The following is an 18,228-nucleotide window of genomic DNA, read 5'->3' on the forward strand; positions in this document are numbered from 1 at the left end:
AAGCTGGTATGTAATTTAGAATTAACATGAAGCAGGAAATCCTAAGGATGGGTTGGGGCCTGTCATGCTTATTCTTCTTGCTTTTTCACTTCCAGTTGTCTGCTAGAAATTTTCTCTATGTTGAAATATTTCAAGTCCTTTGATGGCCAGACAGATACACAGTCATTGTACTGACTGATTTCAGTTAATGGCCAAGATTCTATTTTATGTTACTCAAAACAAATATAATCTACTATGTAATACTATCTTTCATAAATTCTGAAGAGATGAAACTGTTATTCTTAGATGACACTGCAGTTTAAATAATGTGGGTTTTATACTTATTATATTGTGATAAATAACAATATATTGTTTTACAGCGACCAAGAGCAATAGCTGATTTTTACAATATACAAGGCATTATGGATTGCCTGTAATTAGAACAGAGTCTTGTGTGTAGCAGGAGAACACACATTAGGGATTGTATATCAACTATATAATGGGTACAATTGTATGGGTCTTTTGTATAATATAATATTTGGATTCTGAAGTAAAATACAAAATATCTTCTGTTCTTCTCTATATTTCCTTTTAACTTTTACCTCAATGACTCTTGGTAGTAAATTAGGTGAAATAAAACACCTCTTCAAGGCAAGTTGATACTACTTTTCTTGGTTGTCCAGTTAGACCCTGTACTATATGAATGTTAAAACTGAATTCCTATTTTTAATAAAACCTGTTTGACCAGTTGATATAAGACATGGGAGAACAGACTCCAACCAGTGATCCAAAACTTTTGCAGAAATTCTCAAATCCAAATTAATTGGGGAGATTGGATGATATGGGGCAAATTCCTTAGGGTTTTCCCTTTTTAAGAATGAAAAGAAAAGGCATTTTTAGAGGAATTGTAGAAGGTATCCTCTTCTAAAGAAGCAAGAAACATTTGAACAAATCTTTCAAGTGATCTTTTCATCTGTAAAAGGATTAATAGCAAAGTAAACATGATGGGAAAGGTTATACCTGCTTTCTTTTAGTTACTTTAATTAGCTATTAACATATTTTTGAAATCTGGGCACCTATTCAATAATAAGAACACAGATGCCCACCCAGAGTAAATCTGTGGTATTTTAGATACTTTATAACCCAACACTTAATAAAAATGTCCAAAGCTGATAAGATGATTCTTCTGACAGAATAACAACTGCTTTATTTTAACATCACTTTATTTTATTTATTTTTGGAGGAGAAGGGAGAATTACACAGGCGTTGTTATGACCCAGAGAAATTACATGTGTTCCTGAGAGTCAAACATTTTTAATTAAGAAGGGTAGAATTTGAGGGATTGAGTGGAGTGGTGGCATGTTATTTGTTTAGGTTACAAAAATCAAATGAGATAATATTACAATATTACTTCTGGTTTTGCAGGCTAAAAATAATAGTTTTATTCTTGAATTAAAATTTTTGGAGGATGTATGTTAAAGCTGATAACTTCTCTGAGAGCTAATAAAATTTATTTCTGACTCAAAAGATCTTACACGTGCTGTCAGTTACATTTTCACTTGATGTTCCACCACGTTACTACTTCCATAGTCTGCACTAATTTTTTTAAACAAGGATTACGTGCTGCGCGGGTGGGTGGGATGACTCTGTCAGACATGACAAGAGCTCAAGAAGCTGATTTGCGGTTATGGGGATGGAGGATACTCATTGGCCAGTTGAAGGCCTTTTATCTATGAGCTAGCTAGCTGCCTGCATTGAAAATTGTTTCCACTGGCCTTCTCTTTAGCCAGTTGTGTGGTGTTGTTGTTCAACAGTCCAGGTACAATGGCATCCAGTCACATGGGGAAATTTTATTTTGTAGATTATGGATAATGGAAGAAGAAATCTATGCTGGTGATGAGGAAGGGATTTAAAAAGACCCTCTACGTATAGAGAAATTGTTGCTGCACAGTTTTAGCTATTAATAGAATTGTATGATTCACTATGTTGAACTAGTTCTGAGTGAAGAAGTGCAATCACTTAAAATTGATTCAGAATGTATACGCAGGCTTTCTGTGTAGAATTTTCCTACATAATCATTTGCTGAGGCAGATAGTGTGAAAGTGGCATTCCATAACTATAAATACAGTTGGCAGACATAGGGCAAAGCACTAGTTTTGAAACAGTATTTTAACCTGTTTGGATGGTTTGTTTTGTTTTTAGACTTTTCCACATATTAAACCTTTAGTATAGTAAACAGAAAGGCAGCTATTAGAGAAAAATATAGAAATGTTTATATAATCAGATTTGCTTCAAAAGCTGAAAGGAGCCGATTATAATGCATGGGTGGGTATTCTTAACACCCTTAAGGCAGTGAATTACTGTCCATGTGACTAGGCTAAAAGAGAGCACATACAGCATATGAGACAAATATAAGCAATGTTGCAGAAGGTGAATTTTGTAGACAATAGAAGCTCCAATATTGTTAAATTTTAACTGAATATATTCACCACCCTTTAGTTCTGAGTTGTTTATTTTCACTTATTTTTGTTTGTTCATTCAGTTTTAGTGTATTTGAACATATACTAAAGCAGTTAATTTAAAAAACCCAATAATCCAAGCCAGTGTGTTATACATTGCAGAAAAGTAAAAAGGAAACAGATGCTTGATAACTTTTTATTCTGGCAGGGATAAGTGATGGAATATTTGAAAAGATGCAGCATAGTTTTTCCCTTTAATTTTAATATATGTCCTCTATCTTAAGCCCCTTTAAATTATAGTTGTATAGTTAAATTTGTGTTGTCAATACATGAATTACAGAATTATTTCATATGCAAACACCTAACCTTCTGACACATAATTATATTCTCGTGTGGCGATACGCTTTTGATCACCACTTATACATTCGTTCTCATTTTGATTGCAGTATTAAATGATGGTTTGTGAAACTGTAGAAGAGGAAAAGACAAATAAATGAAAAATTTATGTGAGGCAGCAAGGGAATGCTATTTGTGTGCCAAAGACAAGAAATCAGTCTTTAGCATTGTACTGGTGGGACTGCATTCTCTACTCAAGCTTCAGTGAGGTTATTTTCTGTAAGGACTTATCCACACTTACAGAGAGATCAACGATCGATGCATTGGCGCTCGATTTAGTGGGTCTAGTGAAGACTCCTGTACTCCACTGGATTGAGAACAGTAGGGGGAGTCGATGGGAGACGCTCTTCTGTTGACATCTCACAGTGTGGACCCCGTGGTAAGTAGGTCTAAGCTACGTTGATTTGAGTTATGCTATTCACGTAACTCAAGTTGCGTAGCTTAGATCAAATTTCCCCTGTAGTGTAGACAAGGCCTAAGATTCTTCTTACCCCTTGGTGGAGAGAAATAGGGTCTCATGATCTCCCCTACTTGTCTGACCTACAGATTGAACAGGCAAGAGGAAAGAATGAAGATGTCTGGTACTCATTAATAAAGTATTGCAAATCCCTCCAGTAAGTTTTATTCTAGGTTTTAGTGTGTTAGGCTTTGGGGTTACTTACATGGCTTCTGTCTGCAGAGTGATCAAACATGGCATACGCTTAATGAATATAGCTCCACAAAGAAACAGTGGCTATGATGGTTTAGAGCAACCTTTGGCACGCGGCTCACCAGGGTAAGCACCTGGTGGGCCGGGCCGGTTTGTTTACCTGCCGCGTCTGCAGGTTCGACAGATCGCGACTTCCACTGGCCGCGGTTCACCGTCCCAGGCCAATGGGAGCTGCGGGAAGCGGCGCGGGCTGAGGGATGTGCTGCAGGGTAGTGAACAACCTCATCTCCAGTTGACGTTGGATGGAGGATTCTCTCCAGCTTGCAGGATTAAGCCCTTTTAAAAATAATAATTAAATATTTGGCTTTACATTTTCAAGAGATTGAACAAACATTAATCCAAACAACACCTTGTGAAGCAGATGAATGTTGTTCCCATTTACAAACTGGGAAACTGAAACAGATGTTGCACCAGGCCACAGAGCAAATGATGAAGAGGAGAATATACAAGTAAAGTGCTCAGTAGATTGGTTAATGAGAACAAAAAGAGAAATGCATTTGTAAATAGCTTTCCAACGTGCAGTAGCTTTTAATGTTAGAAAGCTTTCTTAAACGAATAGCTGGTTTATTAAAAGTTCCTTTGCCAGGGAAATTTTCTATTTGTAAGTTATTAAAATATGCAATTCTAAAAATTCAAAGATTTTTTTGGAATACTATTGCTGGTAGCTAATTCAGAAATAATGGATTAAATCCTCAGATGTACTCTTTATCCCTGAGAGGAGTGGGGGGCAATGGGTGTGCTGTTTGTGTCTCCCCACTCTTGATCTTTGGCTCATCTGGGGACTTGTTTCTCAGAACAGCTCAAAACTGTGCCCAACTGGCTATTCCCATAAGGGGGATTGCCATCGTGCACTGTGCTCTGGCTGTGTTACCCATCTCATCCACTCCCTGCCACATTATAATGCATGGCACTGGGGGAATCCCCAGCTGAGGAAATCTGACTGAGTTTTGGATCCTTTATGACACAGAAGCATTGTGAAAGGGCCAGGGCCAGGAGTGAGCTAAATGTATGTTTAATATTTTTATTACTAATGAAAAGAAGAGGTTAATCGAAAATTAAACATGCCTTTTCCTATCTTCAAAACAGATTTTCCTATAATAAGGTTGGTCACTGTTCCCTGACCTTTTCTGTGCGTAGAGATAATGAAATACCCATTGGTTCCTATTTCACATGATGCTTTCAGACGTTTCTTTCTATTTTTATCAACCAGGGTGTAGCTTCTGGGCTTATGACTTTAGGCTGAGAGTAACCGATGCCACCTACTTTGTTTGCTTTGATTTGGGAGTTTGATACAGCACAGCATATTCAGTGAACAGTTTTTCAAAGGTGTTCCCTGTATATGCTGTGCTGTATCAGAATCCTTGTTGTATATACCAGATCTGCCTGCTAAGCTGTACATTGTGTAATTTAAATGGAAGGGTCAAATTCTACCTTCGGTTACCCTCTTTACACCCATAATTTCCCCCAAAAAATAACCAAAGATGGAATTTGGCCCAAAATATTATAATTTCAAACAGAATTATGTGCAAAATAGCATATGAAAATAGGCAGGATAAATATAAATGATTGCATTACAATTTTCTCATTTTTGAATACTAAATTATTTGTCTGGAATTATAATTGAGGTGCTGAGTAAATATTGCATGCCATATTGCAACATCCAACTAATTTACATCTGAATTGCTATTATTTACTTGTATAAATAGTTGCACCTGGAGACCCCAAGTGAAATCAGGGTCACATTGTGCTAGGCACTGTATAGAAACATATTAAAAGAAAATCCCTGCCCTAAAGATCTTATAATCTAAATAGAAAAGAGAGACAATGGATGGGAGATAGTATCATCCCCATTTTACAGATGGGGATCTGAGACACAGAGAGTTTTAACTGATTTGCTCAAAGTCACACACAAAGTCAGTCTGTGACAGAGCTGAGAATTAAACCCAGATCCTCCCTAAGTTCCGGTCTAGTGCCTTAACTACAAAATTATCTTTCCTGTCTGTCTAATTGAGTAGAAGAAGTTACCCATTGTTGATGCTTCAAAAGATATTGTTGCCTCCCAGATCTGCCTTTTAGTAATACTGTTTTAGGTGATACTCTTGGAGAATGTTTCAAAACCATCACATTTGTAAATTTTGTGTATTTCATACATACAAAAGAGTAAACAAATGGTAGCGTGGTTAATGCTATTTGCTCAACTTGAAGCATGCAGGTAATGCTGTAGATGAAGCCAAAACTTGGGTAACATTGTAGGCATTACAACTTATGAGAGATATATTTAGTTTTTTACATTGCTAGTTACATTATGCAATTTTTGTCAGCTTTGATTTTTTTTATGTTGCATTGCGAATGTCCTGAATAGAAATTGTGGCTGTGGCTTAATACAATAATTCACTTGATTGATTGATTGTACCTCAGGTGGAGTTTGTAAGTTCAGATTTGTTACTTGGTGCTTCAACCAGGTAATGCATTTAAAAAAATATTTTCTTGCAGGTCCATCTTTCCTATCCATTCCTCATTCAGAATAGTTGCCCTGGCAGAGCCTCCTGTCATAGGAAGTAGCACAAAGCAATGGTTGGGCCCAGAGTTTTTAACTCTGTTTCTGTTCCATAATGTTAAGTCTTTCACCAGGAATGAAGAAATTCAAGTTATTAAAGAAATGGTAAGCACTTGCAATGCTTTGGCCAGTTATTAATATTGGTTTCTATTTAAAATGCTGAATATGATTACGAACTGGAATATTTTAATATACAATAGATACTCCTTTTTCTTATATGATGTGAAATCCTTTCACACAGCATAAGTGACTCCTTGATTTTTAAGTCTAGGGTATCTTCTACTGTAATTAGTATAAATTCATCTTGGTAATTTTCTATTACCATATATCAGGGGTGGCCAACCTGAGCCTGAGAAGGAGCCAGAATTTACCAATGTACATTGCCAAAGAGCCACAGTAATACGTCAGCAGCCCCCCATCTGCTCCCCCGCTCCCAGCGCCTCCTGCCAAAGGGCAGCCGCGCTGATCAGTGCCTCCCCATCCCTTCCCGCATCTCCCGATGAGCTGTTTTGTGCAGAGGGCTTGGGGGCTCAGGGGGAGGAGCGAGGGCACTGCAGGCTCAGGGGAGGGGGTGGGAAAGGGTGGAGCGGGGGCAGGGCCTGCGGCAGAGCCAGGGGTAGAGCAGTGAGCACCCCTGGCATTTTGGAAAGTTGGCACCTGTAGCTCAAACCCTGGAGTCGGTGCCTATACAAGGAGCCGCATATTAACTTCTGAAGAGCCACAGGTTGGCCACCCCTGCCATATATTCTTATATTTTTGTGACACAATTATTCCTTTTTGGTTATTTGAAATAAATGTATATGCACTACATATATGTAGGCTGTGTTTATGTAGGTGCATACGTGCGTCTCTATATAAATTACATATGCATACATAAACATGAAATATATATCAAATACTTTTTTTGTCTTTCAAACAGATTCCAAATGTGCCCACGGTTGCGGTGGAACAGTTGTTATCATTAACACACAAGCTTCGGGAGACAAATGACCCCACAGTGAGTCTAGTTTTTCAGATTTGCATTCTACTTGTCATTATATGTGTAGCTGTTTTCAGAGTCAGGGTTTTATCGCTGCACAAGAAAGGAATTATTTTCTCCAGCAATGTGAGGATGCTTCCTATTTCCTTAGGTTCTTGCCTTATGCTGACCTATCTTGACCAGTGGAGGCTGGATTAGGCTCATTCTGGAGCCAATCCCTTCACTTCTTGGAAGTGGCCACAGGAGCAGAGTGTGCTGCCAGCACAGTATTCTTAGACCCTGCTTGAATGGGATTTGAGAAACCAGCCCTGGAAATCAAACACTGGTTTCTTGTGTTATATACATGTGGCAACTTTTTTATTTTTAATATACTCATTTAGGACCTGATTAAGCAAAGCATTGAAGCATGTACATAATTTTAAGCATGTGTGCTTAAATTCTAGTGAAGTCATGCAGTATTACATGTACATTGTAGTCAGTATAACTTAAGCAAATGCATAAAATAGGAATGGGACTTAAAAGCATGTGCTGAAGTGTTTTATTGACTAGGGATGGACTAAAGAATGTGCTTAAGTTGTTTGCTGAATTATTTCAAATTGCCTCCCCTTAATAAATACTGTTATGTGTAATACAATGTTTTAGTACTGTAATTTTAAATTTGATACTTGCATTTGTTTTGGGATTACTTGGGCAGGAGGACTATCTAGCAATTAGAAAATACAGACAAGGAGGTAGGGAGATGGGGAAAAGAGGAAAGGACTCAGAACTGTTAGTAGTGTTACTGTGGTAGGCAGTTCTACTAAAGCAGTAATGTAAAAAAAAAAATTACTACTGGCACAAAAACCGCAGAACTCTTTTAAAACTGATACAGTCAAGAGTCAGTTTTAAAAATTAATTTCAATGACAGCTAACATACTGTATTGATGTTTTTCTTTTTGCAAAAAAAAAAGTTTAAAATATTTTTATTGGCGTCACCCAGCATAAGTGTATAGATGTGCACGTGTAACTTGTGTTAGTTAGGTTATACACAGAAATCTACTTTCTTCAACTCTCAGGAGTTTAGCACCAGTAATAGTTTTCCACCATATTACTGTTTAGATTTGATTGGCTGCATTTCAGGAAGAAATAAAGTGCACTGTCCACATCTTAGCGGACAGCAATTTTGTTTCACATGAGATGAAGTATTTGTAGTCCATTAGTAACCAAGGACGACGTTAGAGATCAGTCTTTTAAAATCAGCAGATCTGGATAATTTCCACCCAAGAGTCCTAAAAAAGGTGACAGAGGAGATCTCTGGCCTGCTATTATTCATTTTTAATAACTCTTGGAATGCTGAGGAAATTCCCCAAGACTGGAAAAATGTTAATGTTGGGCCAATATTCAAACAGGGCAAGTGGGATGACCTGGGTAAGTATAGGCAAAATAATGGAAAAGCTGATACAGAATTCAGTTAATAAAGAACTGAAGGATGGGATTATAATTAGGGGCAGTCAACATGGTTTTATGGAAAAATAGGCCTGTCAGAAAAAGCTCATTTCATTCTTTGATGAGATTACAACTTTGATTAAGTAAAGTGCGGAGAGGTAATATACTTAGATTTTTTTGTCAGGCGTTTGAGTTAATACCATATGACGTTTTGATTTAAAAATTAGCATTATACAATGTCAATAAAGCAAACACTAAATGGATTAAGAACTGGCTAACTGACAGGTCTCAAAAAAAGGAGTTGTCAGTGGGGGAATCATCACTGAATAGAAGCCTGTCTAGTGGGGTTCCTTTGGGGTCGGCGGTACTAAGCCCACAGCTACTCAGTTTTTTTACCAGTGATCTGGAAGTAAATATAAAATTTGTGGATGGTAACAAAGATTGGTGGAATGATAAATAAGGATGAAGACAAGGTGGTCATACAGAATGTTGTTAATTGCTTGGCTAGCTAGGCCCCTTCAAACAAAATACATTTAATATAGCTAGGGCTTTACCAAATTCATGGCCATGAAAAATGCTTCACGGACCATGAAATCTGGTCTTTTGTGTGCTTTTACCCTATACTATACAGATTTCATGGGGGAGACCTGCATTTCTCAAATTGGGGGTCATGACCCAAAATAGAGTTGTGGGGGCTCACAAGGTTATTTTAGGGGGGTCGTGATATTGCCACTCTTACTTCTGCACTGCCTTCAGAGCTGGGCAGCTGGAGAGCGGCAGCTGCTGACTGAGGGCCCAGCCCTGCAGGCAACAGTGCAGAGGTTAAGGGTGGCAATACCATACCATGCCATCCTTACTTCTGTGCTGCTGACTTCAGAGCTGGGTGGCTGGCCAGTGGTGGCTGCTGACTGATGGCCCAGCTCAGCAGGCAGCAGTGCAGAAGTAAGAGTGGCAATACCATATCATGCATTCTTACTTCTGCGCTGTTGCTGGCAGCGGCTCTGCCTCCAGAGCTGGGCTCTCGGCCAGCAGCCGCCGCTTTCCAGCTGCCCAGCTCTAAAGGCAGTGCTGCCAGCTGCAGCAGTGCAGAAGTAAGGGTAGCAGTACCACAACCCCCCTAACAATAACCTTGCGATCCCGCCACAACTCCTTTTTGGGTCAGGACCCTACAATTACAACACCGTGAAATTTCAGATTTAAATAGCTGAATTCATGAAATTTATGATTTTTAAAATCTTATGACCATGAAATTGACCAGAATGGATTGTGAATTTGGTAGGGCCCTAAATATAGGCAAGTGAAAGTTATTTATCTAGGAACAAGGAATGCAGGCCATACCTACAGATTGGGGGATTACATGCTGTATCGTAGGGATCATAGTGGACAAGTGACTCAACATGAGCTCCCAGTGTGATGCTGTGGCAAAAAGAGCTAATGCCATCTGTTGATATGCAAACAAAGGAGTGAGTAGGAGTGGAGAAGTGATTTTTACCTCTATATATGGCATTGGTGAGACAGATAGTAGACTAGTGCCTACAGTTCTGGTGTCCACATTTTTAAAAGGATATTTAAAAGTTAGAGAGGGTACAGAGAAGCTTTTCAAAAGACATTTGACAACCTGCACAGACATACGTTGTGGAATAGTCTTTAGTCCAATGGAATCCCAGCTAAAGTTGTCAGTGCGGAGATAAAGGAAGAAGGAGGCACGCGTCAGGACCCTAATTGGGCCCTGGGTGATCACTACTTCCCACCACTCAACACAGATGTAATAAGGTTGAGTAGTGTCCATATAAAAAAAATTAAAACTACTGATTATTCCTCAGAAAAGGTTTTTAATGACTTTAGACTATAAAAGCAACACAGACAAAATAAGAAAAGCAAGAATAAAGACCAACACTGAATAAGAATTAATATAAATGGCAAGTTATACTGAAGACAAGCACAAGTATATGTAAAGTTATTATTCATCAGCTACTTACTACTATTCTTAACACTATAGTATCGATACAGACTTGAGATCAAATCAGCTCGAGCAACCAGACTTCTTTACTCCATAAACGTATACTGCATGCAACCAGACTTCTTTACTCCATAAACTTACCGTGCATTCGTCCGAAAATATGTTACCCTTCAGTCGGCCGTTTTCCGCACTGGCCAAGTACGGAGAGTCAAGACGTGCACGTCCCTTCGGTTCAGGGGGTGTGGGTCAGATTTCCCTTATGACCGAAACACACACACAATCCCATGCCTTCGTACTTTTTATCTGATCTGTCGGCAGTGTTTTAAAACAGACCAACCAATTAGGGTCGGCCAAATCTTTAATGTGGTTAGATTGTATAATTTAGGCTTACTTATCTTCTTGTAGCCAGTTATTTTATAGATTATTTTACCACATAGGAGTCAGCATAGATTGTTATCTGGTTGCAGCGCATTTTGACCACAAGTTTTAGCTTGCTTCTTACCTCTGCAAAGCGTGCCCTTTTTACTTCTGCAAAGCTTGCCCTTTTACCTATGCAAAGCAGAAGTTTGAGGCCTAACATCGACAATACCTTTGTTCATTTCAAGTTTGGCAATACTTTTGTTCACAGATTAATCACAGTCAGCATCATCAAGGCCATATACAGAGATGAGAAGTGCTCGGTTAGGTTGATAGGTTTCAGAGTGGTAGCTGTGTTAGTCTGTATCAGCAAAAACAACAAGGAGTCCTTGTGGCACCTTAGAGACTAACAAATTTATTTGGGCATAAGCTTTTGTGGGCTAAAACCCACTTCATCAGATGCATGGAGTGGAAAATACAGGAGCAAGTATAAATACATGAAAAGATGTGATTTGCCTTACCAAGTGTGAGGTCAGTCTAACGAGACAATTCAATTGACAGCAGGATACCAAGGGAGGAAAAATAACTTTTGAAGTGGTAATGAGAGTGGCCCATTTCAGACAGTTGACAAGAAGGTGTGAGAAACAGTAGGGGAAATTAGTATTGGGGAAATTAAGTTTAGGTTTTGTAATGACCCAACCACTCCCAGTCTTTATTCAGGCCTAATCTGATGGTGTCCAGTTTGCAAATTAATTCCAGTTCTGCAGTTTTACGTTGGAGTCTGTTTTTGAAGTTTTTGTTGTTGAAGAATTGCCACTTTCAGGTCTGTTATTGAGTAACCAGGGAGATTGAAGTGTTCTCCTACTGGTTTCTGAATGTCCATGCATCTGATGAAGTGGGTTCTAGCCCATGAAAGCTTATGTCCAAATAAATTTGTTAGACTCTAAGGTGCCACAAGGACTCCTCGTTGTTTCTGTTAGGGTGAACAACCAGACAACAGAGTGGTTCAGTGTGGATACAGGTGTGAAACAGGGCTGCATTTTATCTCCGCTGTTTGACATTTCCATAGACTGAATAGTGAAGAAGTGTATTAACAAGATAAACAGAGGAATGGAATGGGTAGATGGCAAATGCTTAGAAGACCTGGACTTCGTTGATGATATTGTGCTACTAAGTGACACCTCAAAAAAGTTACGTACAAAGACAGACAATCTGCCAGCAACGGCAGACCTAGCATGGCTCAGAATTAGTTGTGCTAAAACAAACGTCTATGAAACTCATACCTCAAGCGGTAACATCACATTAGAAGGCAAAAATATCAAGTGAGTAGAAAAGTTCATCAACTTGGGCAGCACCTGTCACAGTTCAGGGCAGTTGCACCTGTATTTCCCCCCTGTGATCCAGTAAGGTTCCCCTAGTTTCCCAGCACCTCAACCATCACCTCTCTTGGCTGGAGACCTGCATCTCTCTCCCTCCTAACCAAGATTTTTCCAGGCTTCACAGTTCCCTGCCTACAGTGTGAGTTCCCCAGCAAGACAGACTGCCTAAGCAAGTCTGCTTTGCTTTCTCCTCAGAAGCTATAAACAGCGTAATTGCCAACAGTTATAGTGTCCACACATCCCTTTCTACACAAGCATATTTATTCTTATGGTGATAGAATTACAGAGCAAACATATTAAAAATAATAAAAGAACCTACACACATTCTAATAACTTAGGCGGGATCTCCCCTATTCCCCCAGCTCCAGCAAGGGCTATCGCAGGTGATCAGTCCTTCAGATCCCACCTAGGGGCTTTTCCATGGTTACAAGTTCAAAACAGGTGTTAGCTTAGAACAAGTACACAGCCTGCACCAATCAACCTGTTTCTTTGTACATCTTGTGCCTTTGATCTTGCCCTCATGTAATAGGTGATTGGAAGACAGTGGCTCTCTCCTCAGGGTATATCTTCAAAAGGCTGGGATTTTGCATATCTGGGTGGTGGTACATTTGCATTTACTCCCCCCTAGAGATTTCTTGGGAAACCCACTTAATTTTGTTTGTCCCAAAAGTTCATTCATGTCTGGTACATGGTTTAAAATAGTCCTTTGAAGCTCATAACACTTCCCAGGGTTTAAATTGGTCATTGGGTACATCCCTCCCCCCAACCCACCCACCCAGACATTACATAAACTTTGCATTTTTAATATAATGAAATCCAAAGATATATAACCTTAACACAATAAGGGTTTTCAAGTTTATTGCAGGAAATTGCCGTATCTGTCTCAGTAACTTACTGGCCAATGGAGAGCTCAAAAAGGAAGTGACATCAAGGATAGGAAAGGCATTCACAGCATGTACTAAACTTAACAATGTAGGGAAATCAAATATATATATATATATATATATAGCATCAAAACAAAACTGAGAATTTTCAGTTCAAACATAATCTCATTGATAACATACAGCTGTGAGAGTTGGAGTTCTACTAAAACTAGACACCTTCAAAAATAAGTGCCTAAGAAAGATTCTGGCCATTGGTTGAAAAGATTTCATTACAAAGAGATCTGAGAAATCACAAACCAGCAGCTTGTTTCCACCACAATCAGCTGGACATATTTGGGGCATGTACTCCAGATGCCAGCACACAGATTCCCATATGAAACTGGCAAGTGGAAACCAAGTGGTGTGAGGAAATGAGTACCCCCAAGAGAAACCATGAAGAAGAACTCTTAGGGAGGGCAGAACAGTTAATCTCAACACTAGAGAGCATATGGAAGCAGTGGCACATTACATAGAAGAGTGGAAGAGACTAGTTTCCATCAGGGGGGCCAACATCGGTGCAGGAGGGATGGAGTGGACTCTAATGAATTACCGAGAAGAGCCACAAAAATGATTTGAGGGCTGGAGAAAATCCCTTATGGTGTAGGACTTAAAGCTCAATTTATTTAGCTTATTAGAAAGAAGATTGAGAGGTGACTTGATTAGTGTAGAAGTACATTCATGGGAGAAAATACTGGGTACTAAAGTGCCCTTTAGTTTAGCAGAGAAAGGCATAGCAAGAACCAGTGACTGGAAGCTGAAAGCCAGACACATTCAAATTGGAAATGTGACACACATTTTTAACTATGCAGATGATTAAGCACTGGAAAAAATTACCAAGGGAAGTGGTGGATTCTCCATCTGTTGATATCTGCTAATTAAGACAAGATGCCTTTCTGGAAATTATGCTTTAACCAAACACAACTAAGGCTTTAGTCAAACACAAGTAATTAGGCTCAGTAGTTGGTAATTGGATGCAACTTAATGGCCTGTGATATACAGGAGGTCAGACTGGATGATATAATGGTCCTTTCTGGCCCTAAACTGTATGAATCTATGAATGAATAAAAGCAAGTGAACGCCGATTCTTATTTATGGCATATTGGCATTTACGTGGTTCTTTTACAATATATATTACAAAAGGGAATGTGTTCGTTTGTAAAGTGTTTGGTGTCTGAACAGAGCGATTAAAAAAAGGGTCTCTCTCACATCCATAGCATTCTGAAATATCCAGAGAAAGTGTATGCTATCAGACAAATGATTCACTGTGGTAAGATACCTGCAGAACAGTATGATGTGAGATGTGCATATATGTATATAAAATAATCATACACATCACAGGTAGGATATATAATATAAATAGCTTGCCTGTGCTGTGCATTGAAATGTGTGTTTCAGGTCAGTGGTTCCTTTTATTACTTTCTAATTATCAAAAGGAAACATTTTGATTGACCCAAACCAAATTATTTTTTGGACTTTTGGTTCATGAACATTTTTGAGATTTTTGATTTTTCATTTCAATTCGAGATGGGAAAAAATTCTGAAATCTCAAAAATTTTCACATGACAGGAAAACCTTTTCCTGCCCATCTCTACTATTTAATTAACAGTGACTGACACTTTTTGTAAATTGTCTCAGCAGAGACTCAAGAATGAATGGGCTTGGCTCTTGAACTGTTATCTTGCTTCTACAGGTGGCCTCACTCAAGCAGAGTTTAGAAATATTGGTAGGACGGTTTGGAGAAGCTTGTATTTTTGTCACCCATGCTATTTAGTTATTTTGTGGATTCATAAATTAGGCCAGAGGATACCATTATGATCATCTAATCTTTACTGTTGCATAACACAGGACGCAGAATTTCACCTGATAACTTGTGGTTGAACAAAAAGATTTATTTTAGAAAGATCTTCAGTTTTGATATAAAGACTTCAATTTGTTCCAATAGTTAATTTACCTTCATTATAAAATTTTTATCTTATTTCTAATGTGAATTTTTCTGATGTCAACTGTTAAACCCTTTCAGACATTATTGTGACTTTGCTGCTAGATTCAAGAACCCAATAGTAGTTTGGTCACCATAGCTACTTCTGTCAGGGTCTGAAAAAACTACATCCCTGACCAGCATAGCTGTGCTGACCCAGCCCAACATAGATGCAGCTATGTTGGTGGGAGAATGCTTTTGTCAACATAGCTGCTGTTGTTTGCAGAGGTGGTATTTCTACATCAATGAAAAAACTTCTGCCATTGGTATAGGCTGTGTCTACATTACGGGATTATGCCATTATGGATAATGCCATTATTATACATTATAGATTATACCTGCACTGACATAGCTATGCCAGTATATTCTCCATAGACATACCCTCAGATGAATCAGATACCTTCTTCCTGTGTAATTACAGATTGCAATCAAGTAGTCTCTTAACCCTCTCTCTCTTTGATAAATTAAATAGATTGAGCTCCTTTCGTGCTCATTATAAGGCACATTTTCCAGACTATGAATCATTTTGATAGCTCTTCTTTCAATCGTCTCCAACTTTCAATATCTATTTGAATATGTGGACACCAGAACATAAGAACGGCCATACTGGGTCAGACCAAAGGTCCATCTAGCCCAGTATCCTGTCTTCCGACAGTGGCCAATACCAGGTGCTTCAGAGGGAATGAACAGAACAGGTAATCATGAAGTGATCCAGCCCCTGTTGCCCATTCCTAGCTTCTGGCAAACAGATGCTATGGACACCATCCCTGCCCATACTGGCTAATAGCCATTGATGGACCTATCCTCCATGAATTTATTTAGTTCTTTTTTGAACCCCGTTATAGTCTTGGCCTTCATTACATCCTCTGGCAAAGAGTTCCACAGATTGTTCCACAAATACTTCCTCTTGTTTTAAACCTGCTGCCTATTAATTTCATTTGGTGACCCCTAGTTCTTGTGTAATAAGAAGGAGTAAATAACACTTCCTATTTACTTTCTCCACACCAGTCATGATTTTATAGATCTCGATTGTATTCCCCCTTAATTTTCTCTTTTCCAAGCTGAAAACTCCAGTCTTCTAAATCTCTCCTCATATGGAAGCTGGTCCATACCCCTAATAATTTTTGATGCCCTTTTCTGTACCTTTTCCAATTCCAATCTATCTTTTTTGAGATGGGGTGACCAGATCTGCACGCATACATACTGTGGGCATACAATGGATTTATATAGAGACAATATCATATTTTCTGTCTTATTATCTATTCCCTCCCAAATGATTCCCAACATTCTGTTCGCTTTTTTGACTGCTGCTGCCCATTGAGTGGATGTTTTCAGAAAACTATCTACAATGAATCCAAGATCTCTTTCTTGAGTGGTAACAGCTAATTTAGATCCCATCGTTTTATATGTATAGTTGGGATTATGTTTTCCAATGTGCATTACTTTGCATTTATCAACATTGAATTTCATCTGCCATTTTGTTGCCCAGTCACCCAGTTTTGTGAGTGTTCCAGTAATGTCTGCACAGTACTGTATAAGTAGGTAATACAGTCTCCCTATTCTTGCCCATTATTCCCTTGTTTATACATCCAAGGGTCATGCTAGCTCTTTTTGCTAGAGCATCACATGGGGAGCTCGTATTCAGCTGGTAATAAATAGAAGACTTCAATTTCCAGGATGTCAATTCTGTTACAAATGCTAAATTCATTTAAAAATAACGGACGCAAGATGATCTGAAATCAGGATACTGTATCTCTAATATATGCAGAGGCATGTCATATATGTTGAGGCGCTGCCATAAAGTACTGCAGGAAACTTTCAAATAAATCAGCTTTAACACAAATAATTTAATTTTCACTTGTTTTTCTTTTTGCTGTAATTCCTAATAATAATAATAAATAATATAATGTTAACACAACTTATATAGCACACATCTGTTTTATCAAATACATTTTTCTTCCTGTTGGCTCATTCAGTGAAATCATAATGCTGACATTTTGATGACACAATGATTTCCATGGTAGTAGATTCCTGCCACAAACACAGAATTCTGACTTCTGAAGGATTAAGCAGTACAAACTGGAATATGAGGACGAAAGCACCTGTTAAAGACCAAAATTTTGAAATAATTGCTTTCAATGTAAATAGTTTTTTTTCCACGTTTGTTCTGGTTTAAATCCAAGAGGACTATTAATAAAATTACCTTTTATTTTTGGCAGGCACAGTCACTGGCATCATCTTTGTCCACACGACAGCTATTACGAATTTGTCGTCGGCTATCACAGTATCCAGATGAAAGTCTCTACCATGCTGTCAATAAAGCCTGTCTTTCCAGGTAGCCATACTAATTTTACTGTGAAAGTTTAAGGCTCTGTGAAACAATTGCTAATATGCTAAAAAGATGGTTTAATTTTTTTAAAGGAGTTAGACATTAAAAGTAGAAGTGCTACTATTCCAATCCTCCCTAATCAAAGAATGTTAGATTTCACTTCTATGGAATTCCCAGATTTCAAACATCATTTGAAACAAATCATTCAGCACTTCTTTCTAATCTGTGTGTGTGTGGCATATGCTTAATGACTTAATAGAAATAGGTCTTCAGAACTAATGATTGTCAAAAGTGTGATGCAGTCTCAAAAAAGATAAAATATTACTCAGGGTTGTATTAATGAAATACAATGTGGTTAGGTGTCAGTTAAAGGTTTGTATTTAGTTTTAGGCATTGCATTTTTTAAAAAAAAGTTGTAGACAACTTAGATTTTGCAAAGGAAGGCAACAGCAATTATGAAAAGTTCTGAAAATATGAGTGATGAAAGTCTAAGGGCCAAATTCTCCAAGGTACTGAGAATCGTCAGCTGTCAAAGCCCAGGGCCTGTATGATCTGGGATCAGTCACAGCTGAAGGATCTTGCTCCCATTAACTGTGGAAGGAACAAGGTCATCGTCCCCCCCAGCATCCTAACTCATTCGTCATTATAGCTTCTTCACTGGAATCCCACATAACAATGTAGTGCTTTAAAATGAGCATTTATATTAATAGGTTTCAGAGTAGCAGCCGTGTTAGTCTGTATCCGCAAAAAGAACAGGAGTACTTGTGGCACCTTAGAGACTAACAAATTTATTAGAGC

General features: G+C 38.5%; 1 protein-coding gene across 1 annotated transcript in view; it reads left to right on the plus strand.

The window, feature by feature from the left end:
- Positions 1 to 18,228, plus strand: part of LOC113406051 (von Willebrand factor A domain-containing protein 8-like) — a 258,349-nt gene that overhangs the window by 87,832 nt on the left and 152,289 nt on the right. The window contains exons 15-17 of the mRNA XM_029910690.1: positions 6,037 to 6,205; positions 7,020 to 7,097; positions 17,321 to 17,413. Of these exons, the coding sequence (XP_029766550.1) occupies positions 6,037 to 6,205; positions 7,020 to 7,097; positions 17,321 to 17,413 (340 nt within the window). The remainder of the gene's footprint in view (positions 1 to 6,036; positions 6,206 to 7,019; positions 7,098 to 17,320; positions 17,414 to 18,228) is intronic.

Source organism: Terrapene carolina, unplaced genomic scaffold (assembly GCF_002925995.2).
Source record: "Terrapene carolina triunguis isolate 2854851 unplaced genomic scaffold, T_m_triunguis-2.0 Scaffold17, whole genome shotgun sequence".
In the NCBI taxonomy this organism is placed as follows: Eukaryota; Metazoa; Chordata; order Testudines; family Emydidae; genus Terrapene; species Terrapene triunguis.